At 38.0% G+C, this 18,173-nt stretch overlaps 1 protein-coding gene across 1 annotated transcript in view; it reads right to left on the reverse strand.

Annotated features, from left to right (window-relative positions):
* Window positions 1-18,173, reverse strand: part of LOC105744133 (actin related protein 2/3 complex inhibitor) — an 89,317-nt gene that overhangs the window by 52,253 nt on the left and 18,891 nt on the right. The window contains exon 8 of the mRNA XM_058294692.2: window positions 2,805-2,876. Within this exon, the coding sequence (XP_058150675.1) occupies window positions 2,805-2,876 (72 nt within the window). The remainder of the gene's footprint in view (window positions 1-2,804; window positions 2,877-18,173) is intronic.

The raw sequence follows: 18,173 nt of genomic DNA on the forward strand, positions 1-18,173 counted from the left end.
GATTTTAGTTATTTGTTCCCTCTCTCTTTTATTCTCCATCAGTCTAGTGAAAGATTTGTCAATTTTATTGCTCTTTTCAAAGAACCAACTTTTGGTTTCCTTGTTTCTATTATTATCTTATTCTCTATTTTATTTGATTCTGCTCATTTTGGATTTGGTTCACTCTTCTTTTTCTACTTCTTCCAGTTTTGAGGTTAGGTATCTGATTTGAAGTCTTTCTTCCTTTTTATTTTAAGCATTTACAGCTGTAAGTCTCCCTCTCAGTACTGCCTTTGCTGCATCCCATAAGTTTGGTATGTTGTATTTTCATTTTCATTTGCCTCAAGATACTTCCTAATTTCCCTAATAATTTCCTCTTTAATTCATTGGTTGTTTAAAAGTATGTTGTTTAATATCCATGTATTTGTGAATTTTCCTGTTACTGATTTCTAGCTTCATTCCATCATGGTTGGAGAAGATATAATGTATGATTTCAATATTTTTTAGTTTACTGAGACCTAAGATATTGTTTATCCTGGAGAATGATCCATTTGCACTTGAGAAGAATGAATATTCTGTAGTTGTTGGGTGAGGTATTCTCTGTATGTCAGGTAGATGGTTTAGAACATCATTCAAGTTTTCTATTTCCTTACTGGTTTTCTGTTTAGATGTTTTATCCATTATTGAAAGGTGTATTAAAAGTCTCCTTAATGTAGAACCATCTATTTCTCCCTTCAAATATGTCAGCATTTGTTGTTGTTTTTTTAAGGTTAAGTTCCCCTGGTTTTGTTTGTTTTTTAATTATTTCTATTTATTTCTCTCCCCCCCCCCCCTTGCCTGCTCTCTGTGTCCATTCACTGTGTGTTCTTTTGTGTCCGCTTGCATTCTTGGCAGCACCAGGAATTTGTAATTCTTTGTTGCATCATCTTACTGTGTCAGCTCTCCATGTGTGCAGCGCCACTCCTGGGCAGGCTGTGCTTTTTCGTGTGGGGCGGCTCTCCTTGCGAGGTGCACTCCTTGTGCATGGGGCTCCCCTATGCGGAGGACACCCCTGTGTGGCATGGCACTCCTTGCATTCGGCACCACTGAGCATGGGTCAGCTCACCACATGCACCAGGAGGCCCTGGGTTTGAACCCTGGACCTCCTGTATGGTAGGCGGATGCTCTATCAGTTGAGCCACATCTGCTTTCCAGTATCTGCTTCTATATTTTGGGGATCTGCAGTTAGGTACATATATATTTATAATTGTTGTATCTTCTTGTTGAATTGAACCCTTTATCAGTATATAATGACTGTCTTTGTCCCTCATAATAGTTTTTGACTTAAAGTCTAATTTATCTGATATTAGTATAGCCACCTCAGTTCTTTTTCAGTTACTACTTGCATGGTATATTTTTTTCCCATCCTTTCATTTTCTACCTACTTATGTCTTTGAATTTAACATGAATCTTTTATAGACTATGTGACAATCTAGTCACATAAAAGCCTAGGGACTTATGGGAGTTTCTGACCTTGAGGTTGGGAGAGTCTTCAATTCAGAAGGGTGAAATTCAAAGTGATACTACTATTGTCTTAGGGCAGGTCCTTTGCCTATCTAAGTAAAAACATGATTTTCTACTATCAAGAGAAAGTATACCTGAATTAGCAATGCTCTATACAAGGCAAAGATAAATTTGATTTCCCACTAAAAGAAAATCACCTGCTGGAAGGCACTTTCAGAAATTCTGTGAGGAGGATGGAATTTGGACTTCTAGCATCATCATTTTTCAAAAACCTTATGAGATATGGACAGCCATTTCCTGGTGTCATGTGAACAGGTAAAAATAATTTTAAACTATAAAAAAGAAGTTTGCAGCAACAGCAAATACTTCATAGAACTTATCTGAAGATAAGACATTCAAAGGAGAACAGCATTTTAATGACCTTTCATTTCCTTTTAAAGCAATGATAATATAACAGTTGGGACCAGAATTACTTTACTGCTTTAGTGAGCATCATCACAGATATTTAAAAAACATTAGAATGATATGGAGAAAAAACCCATGATTACTTTGGGAGATGGAGAAAAAACTTAAGATAAATTTTAACATTCTTTCATAATGAAAAACTCTTAGCAAGTAGGATGAGGAGGAATTTCTGTAACTTAATAAAGAATATTTATTTAAAAACCTATAGCTGGCACTTCAACAGATTGTCTTGGGTCTAAGCAGTTCGTGCATCTCTTCATTGGTAAGGCTATGCACACAGTGTTCTATGCTAAATCTCACAGTGTTCCCTAATAAAAAGAGAGCAATGAGGGGGGTGCAGGGAGATTCTCTCCAGCAGAGACTGGCCCCAACACACCGCTCATGGTGAGAAAGAATGGGGAAACTGTGCCTGCTTTTTTCTTGCTTGGAAATTTCCCCTTTTCCCAGTGGTGGCCCCAGTAAAGCCTATTCCTTAAACTACACTCTGAGATGCAAGATTCATCTAAGTCTGGTAAGCAACAGGTATCCACACAGGAATCCATTTAATAATCAGCATAAAACAATTTATATCACCTTTGGCTGGCAGCCAGTTATTCTAGTGACTCAGCACCCTATACTAAGATTTCTGAGAACAGATGCACCATGATAGAGGCCCAGTAATAATCTTGTTTACATTAAAATTGATATCAGATCTTACTAAAAGAAAAACCAAAGACTACTAAATTTAACTTATAAAGTAAAACCAGTTCTGTTCTCAGAGTGAAAAAAGAATAAACAAAAAACATGAAGGTGTTGAAATGACTAAAGATGTCCTAGACTCTTAGTTTTCAGTACTTGTGGTCTGGGATAGAATGTACCTTATCCATATGGAAGATCAAATCCAACTCACAAACATTTTCAAAACATTTATCCAGGGTCTCCACAAAAACCTAGGAAATAGAAAGAAGAGAAAGAATGTATTACATATTCACATCTCCATGAATGTTACATTTGAAAGTAAAGGAGTCAGTCGTGAAATGACTTACCTTATGATAAATCTAAGAAAAAAAACAACAAAAAGTTTATCTTCTATCTTTTGTCTCCAGCATTACCTAATCACCTTAACTATCCCAATTTGGGAGAACAAAATTTCTAGGATAGGGAAACCTTCTTTAGGATAGCAACATAATTACCAGAAACCTGTGTCTTTCTTTCCCTTTTATTAAATGCTAATTTACACAAAAGAATAACTAATTATAATATCAAATACTCCTGCCCTGTTTAATATAGCAGAGTGAGATACTTCAGGGTTCCATTCTCCCCACAGCTTTGAACAAGCAGCAAGAACTGGCAGAAACACCTTTGGCAAAGCTCCAGTAAACAGTTAATGGATTGCAGTAACAGGGTGAATGCTAATCAAGAAAAAGACTACTTAAAAGCAGTAGGGGGAAGCGGACTTGGCCCAATGGATAGGGCATCCGTCTACCACATGGGAGGTCTGTGGTTCAAACCCCAGGCCCCGTTGACCCGTGTGCAGCTGGCCCATGCACAGTGCTGATGCGCGCAAGGAGTGCCCTGCCACGCAGGGGTGTCCCCCGCATAGGGGAGCCCCATGCGCAAGAAGTGCACCCCATAAGGAGAGCCGCCCAGGGCGAAAGAAAGTGCAGCCTGTCCAAGAATGGGGCCGCACACACGGAGAGCTGACACAAGATGACGCAACAAAAAGAAACACAGATTCCCGGTACCGCTGATAAGGATAAAAGCAGTCACAGAAGAACACACAGCGAATGGACACAGGGAGTAGACAAGTGGGGAGGTGGGGGAGAAGGGAGAGAAAAAAATAAAAAACATTTAAAAAAAAAAAAAGCAGTAGGATCTTGTGGCACCCTGGCTGGCCCCTCCCCTACCCCTCATCGGCTCAGTCTGGAGCCAGCCCACATTCCCAGTACATGAATCCCCGGTCCCAGTGCCAGAGGGAGTAGAGAAAAATGCTTGTGCACATACTAGCAGCATGTATTTTTGGCCCAATCTATCTGATAGTGACCTAAGGGACTCACCATCCCAGAACCATCGCACAAAACACTGTGGGAAAGCAGACAAGTCGTGCTACCTGAGACTGGTTTCCAAAACGGGACATTCAGAACCATGTAAAAGGGGGAATTCCCAGGTCCACACACCAGCATGTGCAGAAATGATCAATGAGGCCCTTATACTCTGTCCTGGAGTTGTTCTCTAAACTCGCTGTGTGGATAATCCCTGAAGGACAGCACTTGCACAATTCAATCCGAAAAAACTGGGAAACGTGTTTTCTTATTTTCCTTTTTTTTTTTTTCCGTTGTTGTTAGCTCCTGGCAATCAAAGGAAGCTCTGTCATAATACTACTTGGATGCAAGCTTAAAGGACACTTCAGAGTCTAAATTCCAGAGATAACATATCAAATTGTCCAGGTTTCAACCAAAAGTTATAAACATATAAAGAAACAGGATGTGATGGCCCAGGGAAAGGGTAAGATTAAAGTATAATATTAGAAACCATCAATGACAAAGACCAGACTAGGAACATACTAGACAAAGACTTTTTAAAATGGTCCTAAAAATGCTCAAAGAAATAAGGAAAATATGGACAAAGGACTAAAAGAAATCAGGAAAATGACAGATGTTATCAATAGAGAATATCAATAGAGAGATGGAAATTACGAAAAGCAACCAGAGAGAGATAAAAACCACAGAAACAGAAGTTTAAAATTTCCTAGAGGGGTCCGGTCCAACAGCAGATTGGAGCTGGAAGAATAAAGAATCTGTGAACTTGAAGATAAGACAACTGAAATCATTCCTGTGGGTTTGGACTCTTGTAAATAGGGCCTTTTGATGCGGTTACTACAACTGCAGTGTGGCCCAGCTGAAACAGAACAGGTCTTTTTTTTTTTTTTTTTTAAAAAAAGATTTATTTATTTAATTTCCCCCCGTCCCCTGGTTGTCTGTTCTTGGTGTCTATTTGCTGCGTCTTGTTTCTTTGTCTGCTTCTGTTGTCATCAGCGGCACGGGAAGTGTGGGTGGCGCCATTCCTGGGCAGGCTGCACTTTCTTTTTCACGCTGGGCGGCTTTCCTCACGGGCGCGCGCGGGGCTCCCGCACGCAGGGGACACCCTTGCGTGGCACGGCACTCCTTGCGCGCATCAGCACTGCGCATGGCCAGCTCCACACGGGTCAAGGAGGCCCGGGGTTTGAACCGCGGACCTCCCATATGGTAGACAGACGCCCGGGGTTTGAACCGCGGACCTCCCATATGGTAGACAGACGCCCTAACCACTGGGCCAAAGTCCGTTTCCCCAGAACAGGTCTTAATCCTATTACTGAAGACCTTATAAGGAAGGTAGCAGAGAGAGAGGCCACAGGAGCAGTCAGAAGCTGGAAGTCAACGGAACCCAGAAGAAAAAAGAGAAGCCAGGAATGGCTGCCATGTGCATTATACAATAGAAAAGCCAAGGACCAAAATGCCAATCTTCTAGAAGTCCATGTCTTTGGGCTTCTCCTAGCCTCAAAACTGTGAGCCAATAAACCCGCATTGTTCAAGCCAACCCACTGCATGGCATTTGCTTCAGCAATTAGAAAACTACAACAGACACCACCAAGCATACCAATATACACATTGTGGGAGTTTTAAAAAAAGAAAGAGGAAGGGCCAGAGAGAATATTCGAAGAAATAATAGCTGAAAGCTTCCCAAATTTAACATAAATATACACATCCAAGATGCTTGGGGAGCAGATGTAGCTCAGCAAGCAGTGGAGCATGTGTTTCCCACATACGAGGTCTCAGTTTCAATCCCCAGTACATTCTAAAAAAAAAAAAAAAACGTTGAAAGCAAATGACTGCCAATCAAGAATTCTATATCTAGCAAAACTGTCTTTCAAAAATGAGGAAGAAATTAAGAATTACCAGATAAACAAAAGCTGGGAGAGTTCATCATACCACTAGACCAGTCCTATAAGCGATGCTGAAGACAATTCGGCAGTTTGAAAGGAATGAACTGTAGATAATAGAACGAAGCCACATGAAGAAATAAGGATCTCCAAGGAGGGTAACGTAGGTAAATATAAATGCCAGTACTATTGTATTTTTGGTTTGTAACTCCACTTTTTACTTACTATATGATCTAAACAGCAATTGTATAATATATATATTGATAAATCAGTGGTTTTGGACTCATAATGTATAAACGTGTAATTTGTGACAAAAACTACATAAAGGTGGAGGGATGGAGGGGTAAAGGAACATAGTTTGCATATTTTTTTAAGTTGGTATCAGAGCAAATAAGACCATTATAGATTTAGAATGTTATATTTAAGCCCTGTGGTAACTATAAAGATATTGTGAAAATATATGAGCTCATAGAGACAGAAATTAGAGTACAGGTGGCCAGAGGCAGGGGACAAGGGGAATGGGGAGCTAATGCATAAGTATAGGTTCTCTGTTTGGAGAAATGGGGAAGTTTTAGGAATGGAACATGAAAATACTGCAATATTGTGAACATGAAAAATATCACTAAATGTTATGCTCGGAATGGGGTGAAATGAAAAAAGTTTATGTTACATATATGTTTCCACAATTAAAAAAAACAAGTGAACAACTTAAGAGACAATGACAATTAAATGGAATACATGATCCAGGATGGGATCTAGCAAGGGAAAAGAAAAGGCTCAAAGGGGTATTAGGCCATAGGAAAAAACTGGAATAGAGACTGTAAGCTGCATATCAATGATAAATTTCTTGAATTTGAAAACTACACTTAGGTTGATTACATAAGTGAATATCTTCATTTTTAGGAAATGTACATGCCAGCATTAAGTGTTTAAAGTGCATGATATGTATACAATCTACACTCAAATGTTCAGAAAATGGATTGATAAATAGACAAGTCAAACAAAGATGGATGGATCAATGGATGGATGATATACAAATGTAGCAAAATGTTAAAATCAGTGATTTGGGTATCTGGAAGATTCAAGGTATGTTGGATTTGCTTTATTTTTCTAACCATCCTGTAGGTTTGAAAGTACTTCAAAATAAAAAGCCAGAAGGAAAATACCAACTACTTACAAATATCACATTCTTTCCCTAAGCCTTGATGTACACACATACAATTTTTTTAAAATCAATGCTAACATAGTTTTAGTCTGCTCATTTTAATTAACATCAACCTCAAAACACCTTTCCATGAATCAGTTTACTTTTGTGTGTGGGGGCGGGGGAGTGGGGCCAGGGAATGAACCTGGGGACCTCATAAGTGGGAAGCTGGCACTAAACCACTAAGCCACATCAGCTCCCTGAGTTTTTTTTTTTTAATTTGCTTGTTGCTTATTTTTGTTTTTAGGAGGCACCAGGAACTGAACCCGGGACCTTCCATGTAGGAAGCAGGCATTCAACTGCTTGAGCCACATCCACTCCTCTCAATTTACCATTTTTTAAAAATAAGTATTTCTCCCCACTCCCTTCTTGTTTGCACTTGCTGCGTCTGTTCATCTTCCTTGTTTCTTTATGAGGCACTGGGAGCTGAACCTGGGATTTCTGATGTGGGACGGCGGTGTCTAATCACTTGAGCCACCTCTGCTCCCTGCTTTATTGGATCTCTCATGTTTTCCCTTCCTGCATCTCTTGTTGCCTCAGCTTGCCATGCCTGCCTGTTGCGTCAGTCCACTATCTTACTTAGGAGGCACTGTGAACCTCTGCTCCCTGCTTTGTTGGGTCTCTCATTATATTTTTTCTTTTTGTGTCTCTTGTGTCAGTTTGCTGAGCCTGCCCATCACACCAGCTCACTGTCTTCTTCTTTAGTAGGCACCAGGATCTGAACAGCAACCTCCCATCTGGTAGGCAGGAGCCACATCTGCTTCCCTCAATTTACTTAACTATAAATACATGCCAAAAAATACATACAAGAATTTCACAGCACCTGTGTGGAGCTGGCCCATGCGCAGTGCTGATGCGCGCAAGGAGTACCATGCTATGCAGGGGTGTCCCCCGCGTAGGGGAGCCCTACACGCAAGGAATGTGCCCCATAGGGAGAGCCGCCCAGCGCAAAAGAAAGTGCAGCCTGCCCAAGAATGGCGCTGCACACATGGAGAGCTGACACAACAAGATGACTCAACAAAAAGAAACACAGATTCCCATGCCGCTGACAACAACAGAAGTGGACAAAGAAGAAGATAAAGCAAAAAGACAGAGAACAGACAACCGGGACGGGGGGGAAGGGGAAATAAATAAATCTTAAAAAAAAACATTTCACAGCAGCACTACCCATAACTTAACATTTTTAATGGTGACTGAATATTTCACTGTACTGACAATACAATTAAATATGGGTACATTTTCAGTGACTGTGTTGGCCACTTGATAAGCCCTTATAATCTGGCAACTCAAGTTCTTCAGTACTGGGAAATTTTATCAATTTATTTTGTTGAGAATTTTCTCCCCTTCATGTCCCTAATCTCTCTGAAGCTGCTCATATTCAGGTATTGGACCTCCTGCATTGGTCTTCTGATTTTCTTTTCTCTTACATTTTACACCTCTGTTCCATTTGGGGAGATTTCCTCAACTTGCTCTTTTAATACTTCAATTACTTGAATCAAGGTTTTTCTCTCAGGTTTTCAATTTCTAAGAGATGTTTTTGTTCTCTGAGTATTTTTCGTTTGTTTAGCCCCTGTTTTGTTAGTCTTCTTTTATTTCACTGTGAGTTAATGATAGAAGTTTTTTGCTTTTAAATATTTATTTTTAATTTATTTCTCTCTCCTTCCCCTGCCCCCTCCATTGTCTGCTCTCTGTGTTCATTCGCTGTGTATTCTTCTGTGTTCACTTGCATTCTTGTCAGCGGCACCGGGAATCTGTCTCTTTTGATGCGTCATCTTGCTGCATCAGCTCTCCGTGTGTGCAGCGCCACTCCTGGGTAGGCTGCACTTTTTTCGCATGGGGCGGCTCTCCTTGAGGGACACACTCCTTGCACTTGGGGCTCCCCTATGCGGGGGGACACCCCTGCATGGCACAGCACTCCTTGCGCGCATCAGCATTGCGCGTGGGCCAGCTCACCACACAGGTCGGGAGGCCCTAGGTTTGAACCCTGGACCTCCCATATGGTAGGCGGGTGCTCTATCTGTTGAGCCAAATCTGCTTCGGCTTTTGCAGATGTCTGATAATTCTTGCTTTTTAATTCACAAGAATCAAAGGCTGATTGGAAGGTCACTGCATTAAGATTATTGGGGAAGTCCCTCCCAAGACAGTCTTATTTATTCCCCCTTGGATCGATCAGATTCCCCTGAAAAGTCTTACAATCTCCTGCCTGGAGAGTGTAACACTGGCTGCTAAACATCTGGGCGCTGAGTGGGGAAACGATTGAAAAGTTAGTATTCAATTTTCAGAATGCAGATATTCATTTAATCCCCCTGACTTGCGCCATCAATTATGCCAAGTTCTTAAAACCAGAGATGCATTCTTTTACCTTCTGCAGAAGATAAACATCTAGTCTTGTGCTAGAAGAGGCACCACTGCATAGAGAAGATGAACTGGGTAAAGGATTTAGGGATTTAACTGCTTCTCAGACAGCTTTCACTATCTGCTCCCCCTGCCACACCCCAGTGCCAACTCTCTGCCTTTCGAGGGTTCTGTTCAATATATAAGGTTGGCTGTCAGCTTCCTCTTGCTGCCTTGGCTTTGCTAATCAAGTACTAGGCATCCACATTCTTTGGTGCTTTCAAATTTTCATTGCTATCATCTTCTCTCCTGTTCTCGTTGTCCTTGTATGTGTGTTTAATTCATTTTCTTTAGTTCTAAAGGAAGAAAATGAGCTCAGAAGTGCATGTGTAATCTTCTGTCTCAATCCGCATACTCTTGAGTTATTTTTTATTTATTCCACCCCCATCTGCTCTCTGTGTCCACTCCGTATGTGTTATTCTCTGTCTGCTTGTATTCTCATTAGGCAGCTCCAGGAACCAATCCTGGGACCTTCCGGAGTGGGAGATAGGCGATCATTCTCTTGTGCCACCTCAGCTTCCTGATCTGCTACATCTCTTATTGTCTCTTCTGTGTCTCTTTTTGTTACATCATCTTGTTGTGTCAACTCTGCGCCTGGGTCAGCATTCCTGCACGGGGCAGTACTCTGCACAGGCCACCACTCCACTTGGGCCAGCTCACCACACGGGCCAGCTTGCCTTCACCAGGAGGCCCTGGGTATCAAACCCTGGATCTCCTATATGGTAGACAGGAGCCCAATTGCTTGAGCCACATCTGCTTCCCTCAGCAGAGTTTTATAAATGAATGATGACTGAATCTTACAGAAAATAAAATGCAAACGTAATACTCTGCCAAAAAAAATTGGAAAAGGAACAATAATGATTGATTTGCCTTACTAGATATCAAAATTTAAAGCACAACTTTGGTAATTAAAATAGTGTAATAAATAGCAAGATAGGAATAAAAGTATAGATCAGTGGGACAAAATATAAAATGTGGAAACACAAGAAAACAGGTTTTGATAAAGATGGTATTTAAATCAATGGGCAAAAATGATTAACCTTTAGGGGGGGAAGTAAAGGTAGTTATCTATTTCAATGCAGATATAAAAATACTTCACAGGTATGAATGACCTATATGTAAAAAGCAAACTATCCTGGAGAGGATGTAAAGAAATAGGTACACTCCCTCACTGCTGGTGGAATGTAAAATGTAGCAGTCTCTGTGGAATACAGTTTGGCAGTTCCTAAGGAAGCTAAATATAGAACTGTCATATGACATCGCAATTCTTCCACTAGGAATATATCCAGAAGAACTGAAAACTGTGACATGAACGAACATTTGCACACTGATGCTCAGAGCAGCATTATTCACAATTGCCAAAAGATGGAAACAACCCAAGTGTCCATTAACTAATGAATGGATAAACAAATGGAATATTACGTTGCTATAAGAAATGAAATTGGGAAACATATGATAACATGGATGAACCTAAAGACATTATGTTAAGAAAAAGACCAGACACAAAAGGGCAAATAGTGCATGGTCTCTCTAATATGAACTAAATATGAAGAATAAACACATGGAAATAAAACCTAGAGTATAGGTTATTAGGGGATAAGACGAGGGCTGAGAAGGTATACTAATGCTTAATGTATGTAGAAGTCTTAATGACTGTAAAAGTGCAGAAATGGACAGGGTTGATGGTTACATATTGTAGTCGGCAGAACTCACAGCTGGTTTATAAATGAGATAGTAGCTAAAAAGGGTAGTCTAAGGATTTAAATGTCAACCAAAGAAAACTAGAGAATAATCTAGGAACTTATTGTTAGAAACTTTAAAATAAGAATGTATTTATGTACTACTTGTGTAATTTCAAAAACCCAAAACAAAATAATATACTTGATATTCCAGAAATAGGTCCAAATTTATACAGAAATTTAAGTTAAACTAAGGTAGCAAAACAATAGGAGAATGAATAATTTAAAACTTTTACTGCAGAAACTGGCTGGTGATATGGAAAAAAAAATTCAATGCCATCTCAGCATATATTGAAATAAATTTGATTTGTGCTAAAAATCTTACTAGCATACGTATTTGTTAATTGGAAGCAAATGATTTAGAATCTTGTCCCCACCATCATAAGAGGATAAACTTATGACCAGTGAAGATGTAGAGGAGATAAGCCTCAAGTGGATAGTTTCAATTATACTGAATGCAAATAATGAATAAACAGTGTAAACGAACAAATTAAGACTTACAAGAAAGGTAATGGAATGGTAAAGAAATATTTTTAAAAAATAATAATGAATAAAAGCTTAATAACCTAAAACTTAATAAAACCGTGAGATATTAGGGTCTTTTTTAAAAGAAGAAATTAACACATGGAGAAAAATGCTTTGTTTCTCGACTGGAAAGACAGTACCATAAAAATATTTAGTTTATGACCTTATTCACTTCTAATTGTAAATCCAACAGAGACTTTGGGAACTTTACATAATTATTCAAGAAAGTATAGAGATGAATAGTTATGGATATCAGAGGATATACTGAAAAAGAGCTGTACCTAAAGGTTCTACTATGTATGTTAAATTCTAACCCTTTGGTAACCTCAAGGAAAAGAGATGAAAAATACATCCAGGTAGAAATGAGTAGGCACTCGACATGGTACAATACAAGATAAAAGTAGGCTTTAATGGAAATGAGGGACAAAAAAGGTATAAGGCTTATAAAGGCTATTAAGTAGCAAAATGGCAGAAGACCTGTATCATCAATAGTGACTTTAAATGTCCATGGATTAAATTCTCCAGTCAAAAGGCAGATTGGCAAAATGGATTAAAAAAAAAAAAGCACAGCCCAACTATATATTATGCTGTCTGCAAGAAAGTCACTTTAAAGTCAACGATACAAGCAGGTTAACAGTGAAAGGACAGAAAAAAATATACCATGCAAGAAGCAACCAAAAGAGAAGAGGGGTGGCTATACTAATATCAGATAAAATAGACATTAAGTGTCAGAAACAGTTACAATGGCCAAAGATGGTCAGTACATACTTACATGGGGACAATTCAAAAGGAAGATATAATAATTATAAATATATATGCACCTAACAGCAAAGCCCCAAAATATATGAAACAAATACTGACAGATTTGAAGAGAGAAACTGACAGTTCCACATTAATAGTAGGGGACTTTAACATAACACTCTCAATAATGGACAGAACATCTAGTTAGAAGAAAAATAAGGAGGTACATGATGTGAATGATGCATGAAACCAACTAGACCTAACAGACATACATAGAACACCACATCCAAAGAAAACAGAATTCATATTCTTTTTGACTGCGCATGGATCATTCTCCAGGATAAAGTCATATGTTGGGTCACAAAATACGTCTCAATAAATTAACAAATATTGAAAACATACAATGTACATTATCCAACCACAATGGAATGAAGCTAGAAATCAATAACAGAGAGATAAAAAAAAAAAAATTAAAGGAAAAAAAACAGAAACAGAGGGAGAAAGGGCAAGATTCACAAATATGTGGAAATTAAACAGTATACTCTTAAATAACCAATGATTTAAAGAGAAAATCAGAAGCCAAAGTAGGAAATATCTTGAGGCGAATAAAATGAAAATACAGGGAAATGTCATAGCACTAAATGCTTACATTAAAAAAGAAGAAAGACTGTACACATCAGAGACCTAACCTCAACACTGGAAGAACTAGAAAAAGAACAAACTAAACCCAAAGCAAGTATAAGGAAGAAAATAACAAAAGATTAGAGCAAAGATAAATGAAATAGGAAACCAAAAACAACAGAAAATCAACAAAACCAAAAGCTGGCTCTTTGAAAAGATCAACAAAATCATCAAACCTTTACCTACAGGACAAAGAGAAAAAGAGAACACAAGTAATGAAAATCAGATTTGAAACGGGGGACATTATTACCAACCCTGCTGAAATAAAAAGGACTCTACATAGATACTATGAAATATATGCCAATAAATCAAATAACCTAAATGAAATAGACAAATTCTTAGAAACACACAAACATTGTCCCAAGAAATAGAAGTGAAGTGGGTGTAGCTCAGTGGCTGAGTGCCTGCTTCGCATGTACGAGGTCCCAGGTTCAATCCCTGGTACTTCCTTACATAAATATGTAAGCTACCAAATAAATAAATAAATATATATATATATATTTATATAAAGACATATATATTGTTTATGCATATATAGATATATAAAAATAAATAAAAGATAAATAAATAAAATTTATATGCATAAAAGATCTCAACAAACCAAGTATTAGGAAAGAGATTGAATCAGTCATCAATAACCTCTCAAAAGGGAAGTGGATGTGGCTCAAGTGATTGAGGTCCTGCCCACAGAGAGGTTCTTGGTTTGGTTCCCAGTGTCTCCTAAAGAAGACAGTGAGCTGAGGCAATGGGAAGGCCTGGCAAGCTGATGCAACAAGATGACACAACAAGAGACATGGGGAGGAAAACAATGACACAAAACAAAGCCGAGAGTGGCAGTGGCTCAAGCGACTGGGCACCTTCCTCCCACATCAGAGGTCCTAGGTTTGGCTCCTGGTGCCTCCCAAAGAAACGAGGAGGAGGAACAGATACAGCAAATGCAAAACAATAAGCAGTGAGGAGAAATCAATAAAATAAATCTTAAAAAAAAACAACAGGAGGTGGATTTGGCCCAACAGATAGGGCATCCATCTACCACATGGGAGATCCAAGGTTCAAAAACCCAGGGCCTCCTGACCCGTGTGGTGAACCAGCCCCCGCGCAGTGCTGATGTGCATAAAGAGTGCCGTGCCACGCAGGGGCGTCCCCTGCCTAGGGGAGCCCCACACGCAAGGAGTGCACCCCATAAGGAGAGCCGCCCAGCGCATAACAAGTGCAGCCTGCCCAGGAATGGCACCGCCCACACGGAGAGCTGATGCAGCAAGATGACACAACAAAACAAGACAGATTCTAGGTGCCACTGACACAAGCAGACACAGAACACACACAGCAAATGGACAGACACAAGAGAGCAGGGGGAGAGAAATAAATTTTAAAAAATAACTTTAAAAAACAAACAAACAAAGAACAACAACCTCTCAACAAAGAAAAGCCAAGGACCAGATGGTTTCACAGGGGGAATTCTACCAAACATTCCAAAAAGACTTAAATCCAATTTTGCTCAAATTCTTCCAAACACAACACTGTGAATGCAATTAACAGCAATGAAATATACATATCTGAATAAGATTAAAAGGGGAAATTCAGATTGTATATATAGTAAAATAATAAAAATTTTTTTTAATCCATGGACCTACACTACAAAAACAGTGAAGCCTAAGTTAAACCATTGCCTTTAATAGTATAATTATAAAAATGTGCTATCATCATTTTTAACAAATGTTCCACACCAATGCAAAGCTTTGGGGTGGGCTGGTAAATGAGAATCTTGTATTTTATGAATGTTCTGTAAACCCACAACTTCTCTAATAAAGGAAGGAAAAAAAAATGTCTGAGGAGGGATGCAAGGAGGGAAGGGATGCATTGAGGGGCTTTTAAGGTACTTGTTGTTTCTTAACTGGGATGATAGGTTATTCTTTAGAATGCATATCCAAGTTTTGTATATTTTTACTGCATACACATTTCATAATAAAAAATAATTTCTAAAACAATAATCTCACCGGGATTCTGATTGGGTTTTCACTAATTAAGAGAGTAATCTGTAGAGTACTGACATTTTTATAAGCCTTCTCAACAGGAAAAAGAGTATGTTAATTTGCTCTTTTCTCATATTTTCAGCCAAGTTTTTAAAGTTTTCTTCTTATTCTTAGAATTGTGCACATTTTTTGTTTATTCCTAGGTGAAAGGGACCCTTTTAATAATACATTTTCTACCTTATTGTTTGTAAGGGAAAACTATTCATTTTTATATGTTAAACTTGTATCTAGTCACCTTATTGAACTATATTATTATTTCCAATTGTTTTTCAGCTGATTGTCTTGGATTTTCTAAACTCATTTCATTTGCAACCATTATATATTTGGAAGCTTAGTAAAGCCAATCCCCATTACTGCCATTTTCCTCAAAATACAGTTTTGCAATTCTTGCCTATTCATTTTTCCTGATAAATTTTCCTAAGTTCTATAAGCTATTTTGAAGGTATTATATCTGGTTTACCATTAAATTTATTCATTATTACCTTTGGATTACTGTCATCTTTGCTTGACTCTTACTAACAGGGAAGGGCTTGTATTTCCATTTGTTCCAAGTGTTTATTTTTTTCCCTTTAAGATTTTGCTGTTTTAATTTTGAAATATTAAATAACCTTTGGCACTACTGTAACTAAGATTTAACTATGAATTTCCTGTTTTCACATAAATAGGAAATTCCACTTTGATGAATTTATCTTGTATTCTGTCATTTTAACTCTTATCCATTACTTGTAATAATCTTTTGTTTTTTTAAGTTGTCTAGGTTTATAATCAGGTCATCTTACAAACAGTGATAACTTATCTATATTTTCATTACATTACTTTATTACTTGTCATTCATTACAATGTTCCTTAAACAGCAAGAAGTACTCGTTTTCAGGAATGCCTCTAGAATTGAGGTAACACTGGCTCTTGTTTACCTCTAGTAAACTAGGAGACTTGGGAAGAGAGGAAGTAGGATATTTTTCACTGTATACCCTTGAGGTACCTTTTGAATTATGAATCACATAAATGTTTTACCTATTCATGAATAGGTTTACAGTTTAGGCTAATCAAATAAAAATGCTTCCTATTTCTTTTAGGAATATAATTTGGATAATTATTTCTCTTGGCATCTTCTGATGCAATTATATTAGATTCCACTATTCTTCCAGCTGAAAGAATTTTTCATGGTTAAATGAATTTGTATTCTTGGAATAAATACTATTTGGATGCAATGAGTAATTTTTCTAATATGTGGCATTCCCAAAAGAGAATTAATTTTAGGGCTAGAAAAGAACAAAAATGTCTTTACAGATTAAAACTAATAAACACAAGCAAAAACCAAAATATAAAACAACAGCAACAAAAAACCCACAGGGAAGCAGATGTGGCTCAAGTGACAGAGCTTCCGCCTACCATATTGGAGGACCTGGGTTTGATCCCTGGGGCCTCCAGTGAAAAAGAAGAAGAAAAAGCGTGCCCGCATGGTGAGCCAGTGCCCACGTGGTAAACCAAATGCCTGCGTGGTGAGCGCGAGTGCCCGTGGGGTGAGCACAAGTGCCCGCATGGTGATTCAGTGCCCATGCAAGTGCCCGCACAGTGAACCACTGCCCGTGCAAGTGAGTCATGCAGCAAGATGATGACTCAAAAAAAGAGAGATGAACAGTCAAGGTGAAGCATAACAGAAACCAGGAACTGAGGTGGCACAATTAACAGGGAACCTCTCTCCACATCAGGAGTCTCCAGGATCGAATCCCAGTGAATCCTAGGGGAGAGAAAATGAGAAGACAACACAGACAGTAAAAACAGCAGGGTGGGGGGAGGGGAAAGGGGAAAAAATAAACAAATAAAATAAATCTTAAAAAACAACAACAAAAATCCACAAAAACCCTTGAGGCAAGAAAAGCGTAAATTATTTAGGCAAATATTTGAGTAACTATTTCCTTCTTGGAGTACTCTTGTGTTTTTGGATCACAACCAATTAACTCCATAATATATTTAAGTACTTTAATTTTTATGCCCTAAATTTAAAAATAACTTATGTAACATAGAAGCTTTATTGTACTTCAACTTTTTTTTCCATTTGTACTGTGAGTTCATTTGGGAGTCAGCTGTATATTTTTTTCCTTTCTTATTTCATCCTATTTTATTATTTAAGTGTTTCTAAGTAGACTTAGTTTGGCATTTATTTTTTGCAGTCAAGTATTTCAAATATAATGGTAATATAATATGCCATTCCCTAAAACACTTCAATCTTTTCTATTTCTGACTTTTATTCTCTTTAATTAGGACAAGTATTTTTTTTATTATCTTTTCAAAGATCAAACCTCTCAGTTCCTAGTTTTACATTTTATTTCTCTGATCTCCTCAAATCTAAAACACACTAAATATTTCATAAATGCCCAGTAAACTACACAGCTACATTTCTTTTTTTTTGTTAATATAGATCTCTGAAGTTCATTTTCCTAAGAACTGCATTCCAACTTTGCTTCCTATTTATTTTTTGTTTGCTGCATCCCAATTTTAAATTACAGCTGTACTTCCTTTATTTTTCAAATACAATTATAATACTATGTATATTTCTACAGCATTCTGTAGTTTACAATATTATAAAGTACACTATCCATTTAAATTCTATAACGTATAATTTTCAGATGCTGGATTCATGACTCAGACTCAGGTTTTCTGATTCTAGATCCTGAGCTCTTTCTATTAAGCCAAATTGACACTCAATATCCAATCAGACTCAGATATTAAGAAAGTATTTAAAAATTATCCTAAAAGGAGATGTGGCTCAAGCAGTTTAGTGCCTGCTTCCCACATGGAAGGTCCCGGATTTAGTTTCTGGTGCTTCTGAAAAGAAAAAAAAAATCAATAAAAATGATCCCAGAGAGGAATCTTTTTTAGATGTTTTCATTATTCATTTGTTTGTATTTTTATGTATTACCATGGAATACATTGGATGAAGACTTAAGTTAATCGTCGTAAATTCTTTCCTGAATGTGAATGGGTACAAATACACATATAAAAGACAT

This window comes from Dasypus novemcinctus, chromosome 3 (assembly GCF_030445035.2).
Source record: "Dasypus novemcinctus isolate mDasNov1 chromosome 3, mDasNov1.1.hap2, whole genome shotgun sequence".
NCBI lineage: Eukaryota > Metazoa > Chordata > Mammalia > Cingulata > Dasypodidae > Dasypus > Dasypus novemcinctus.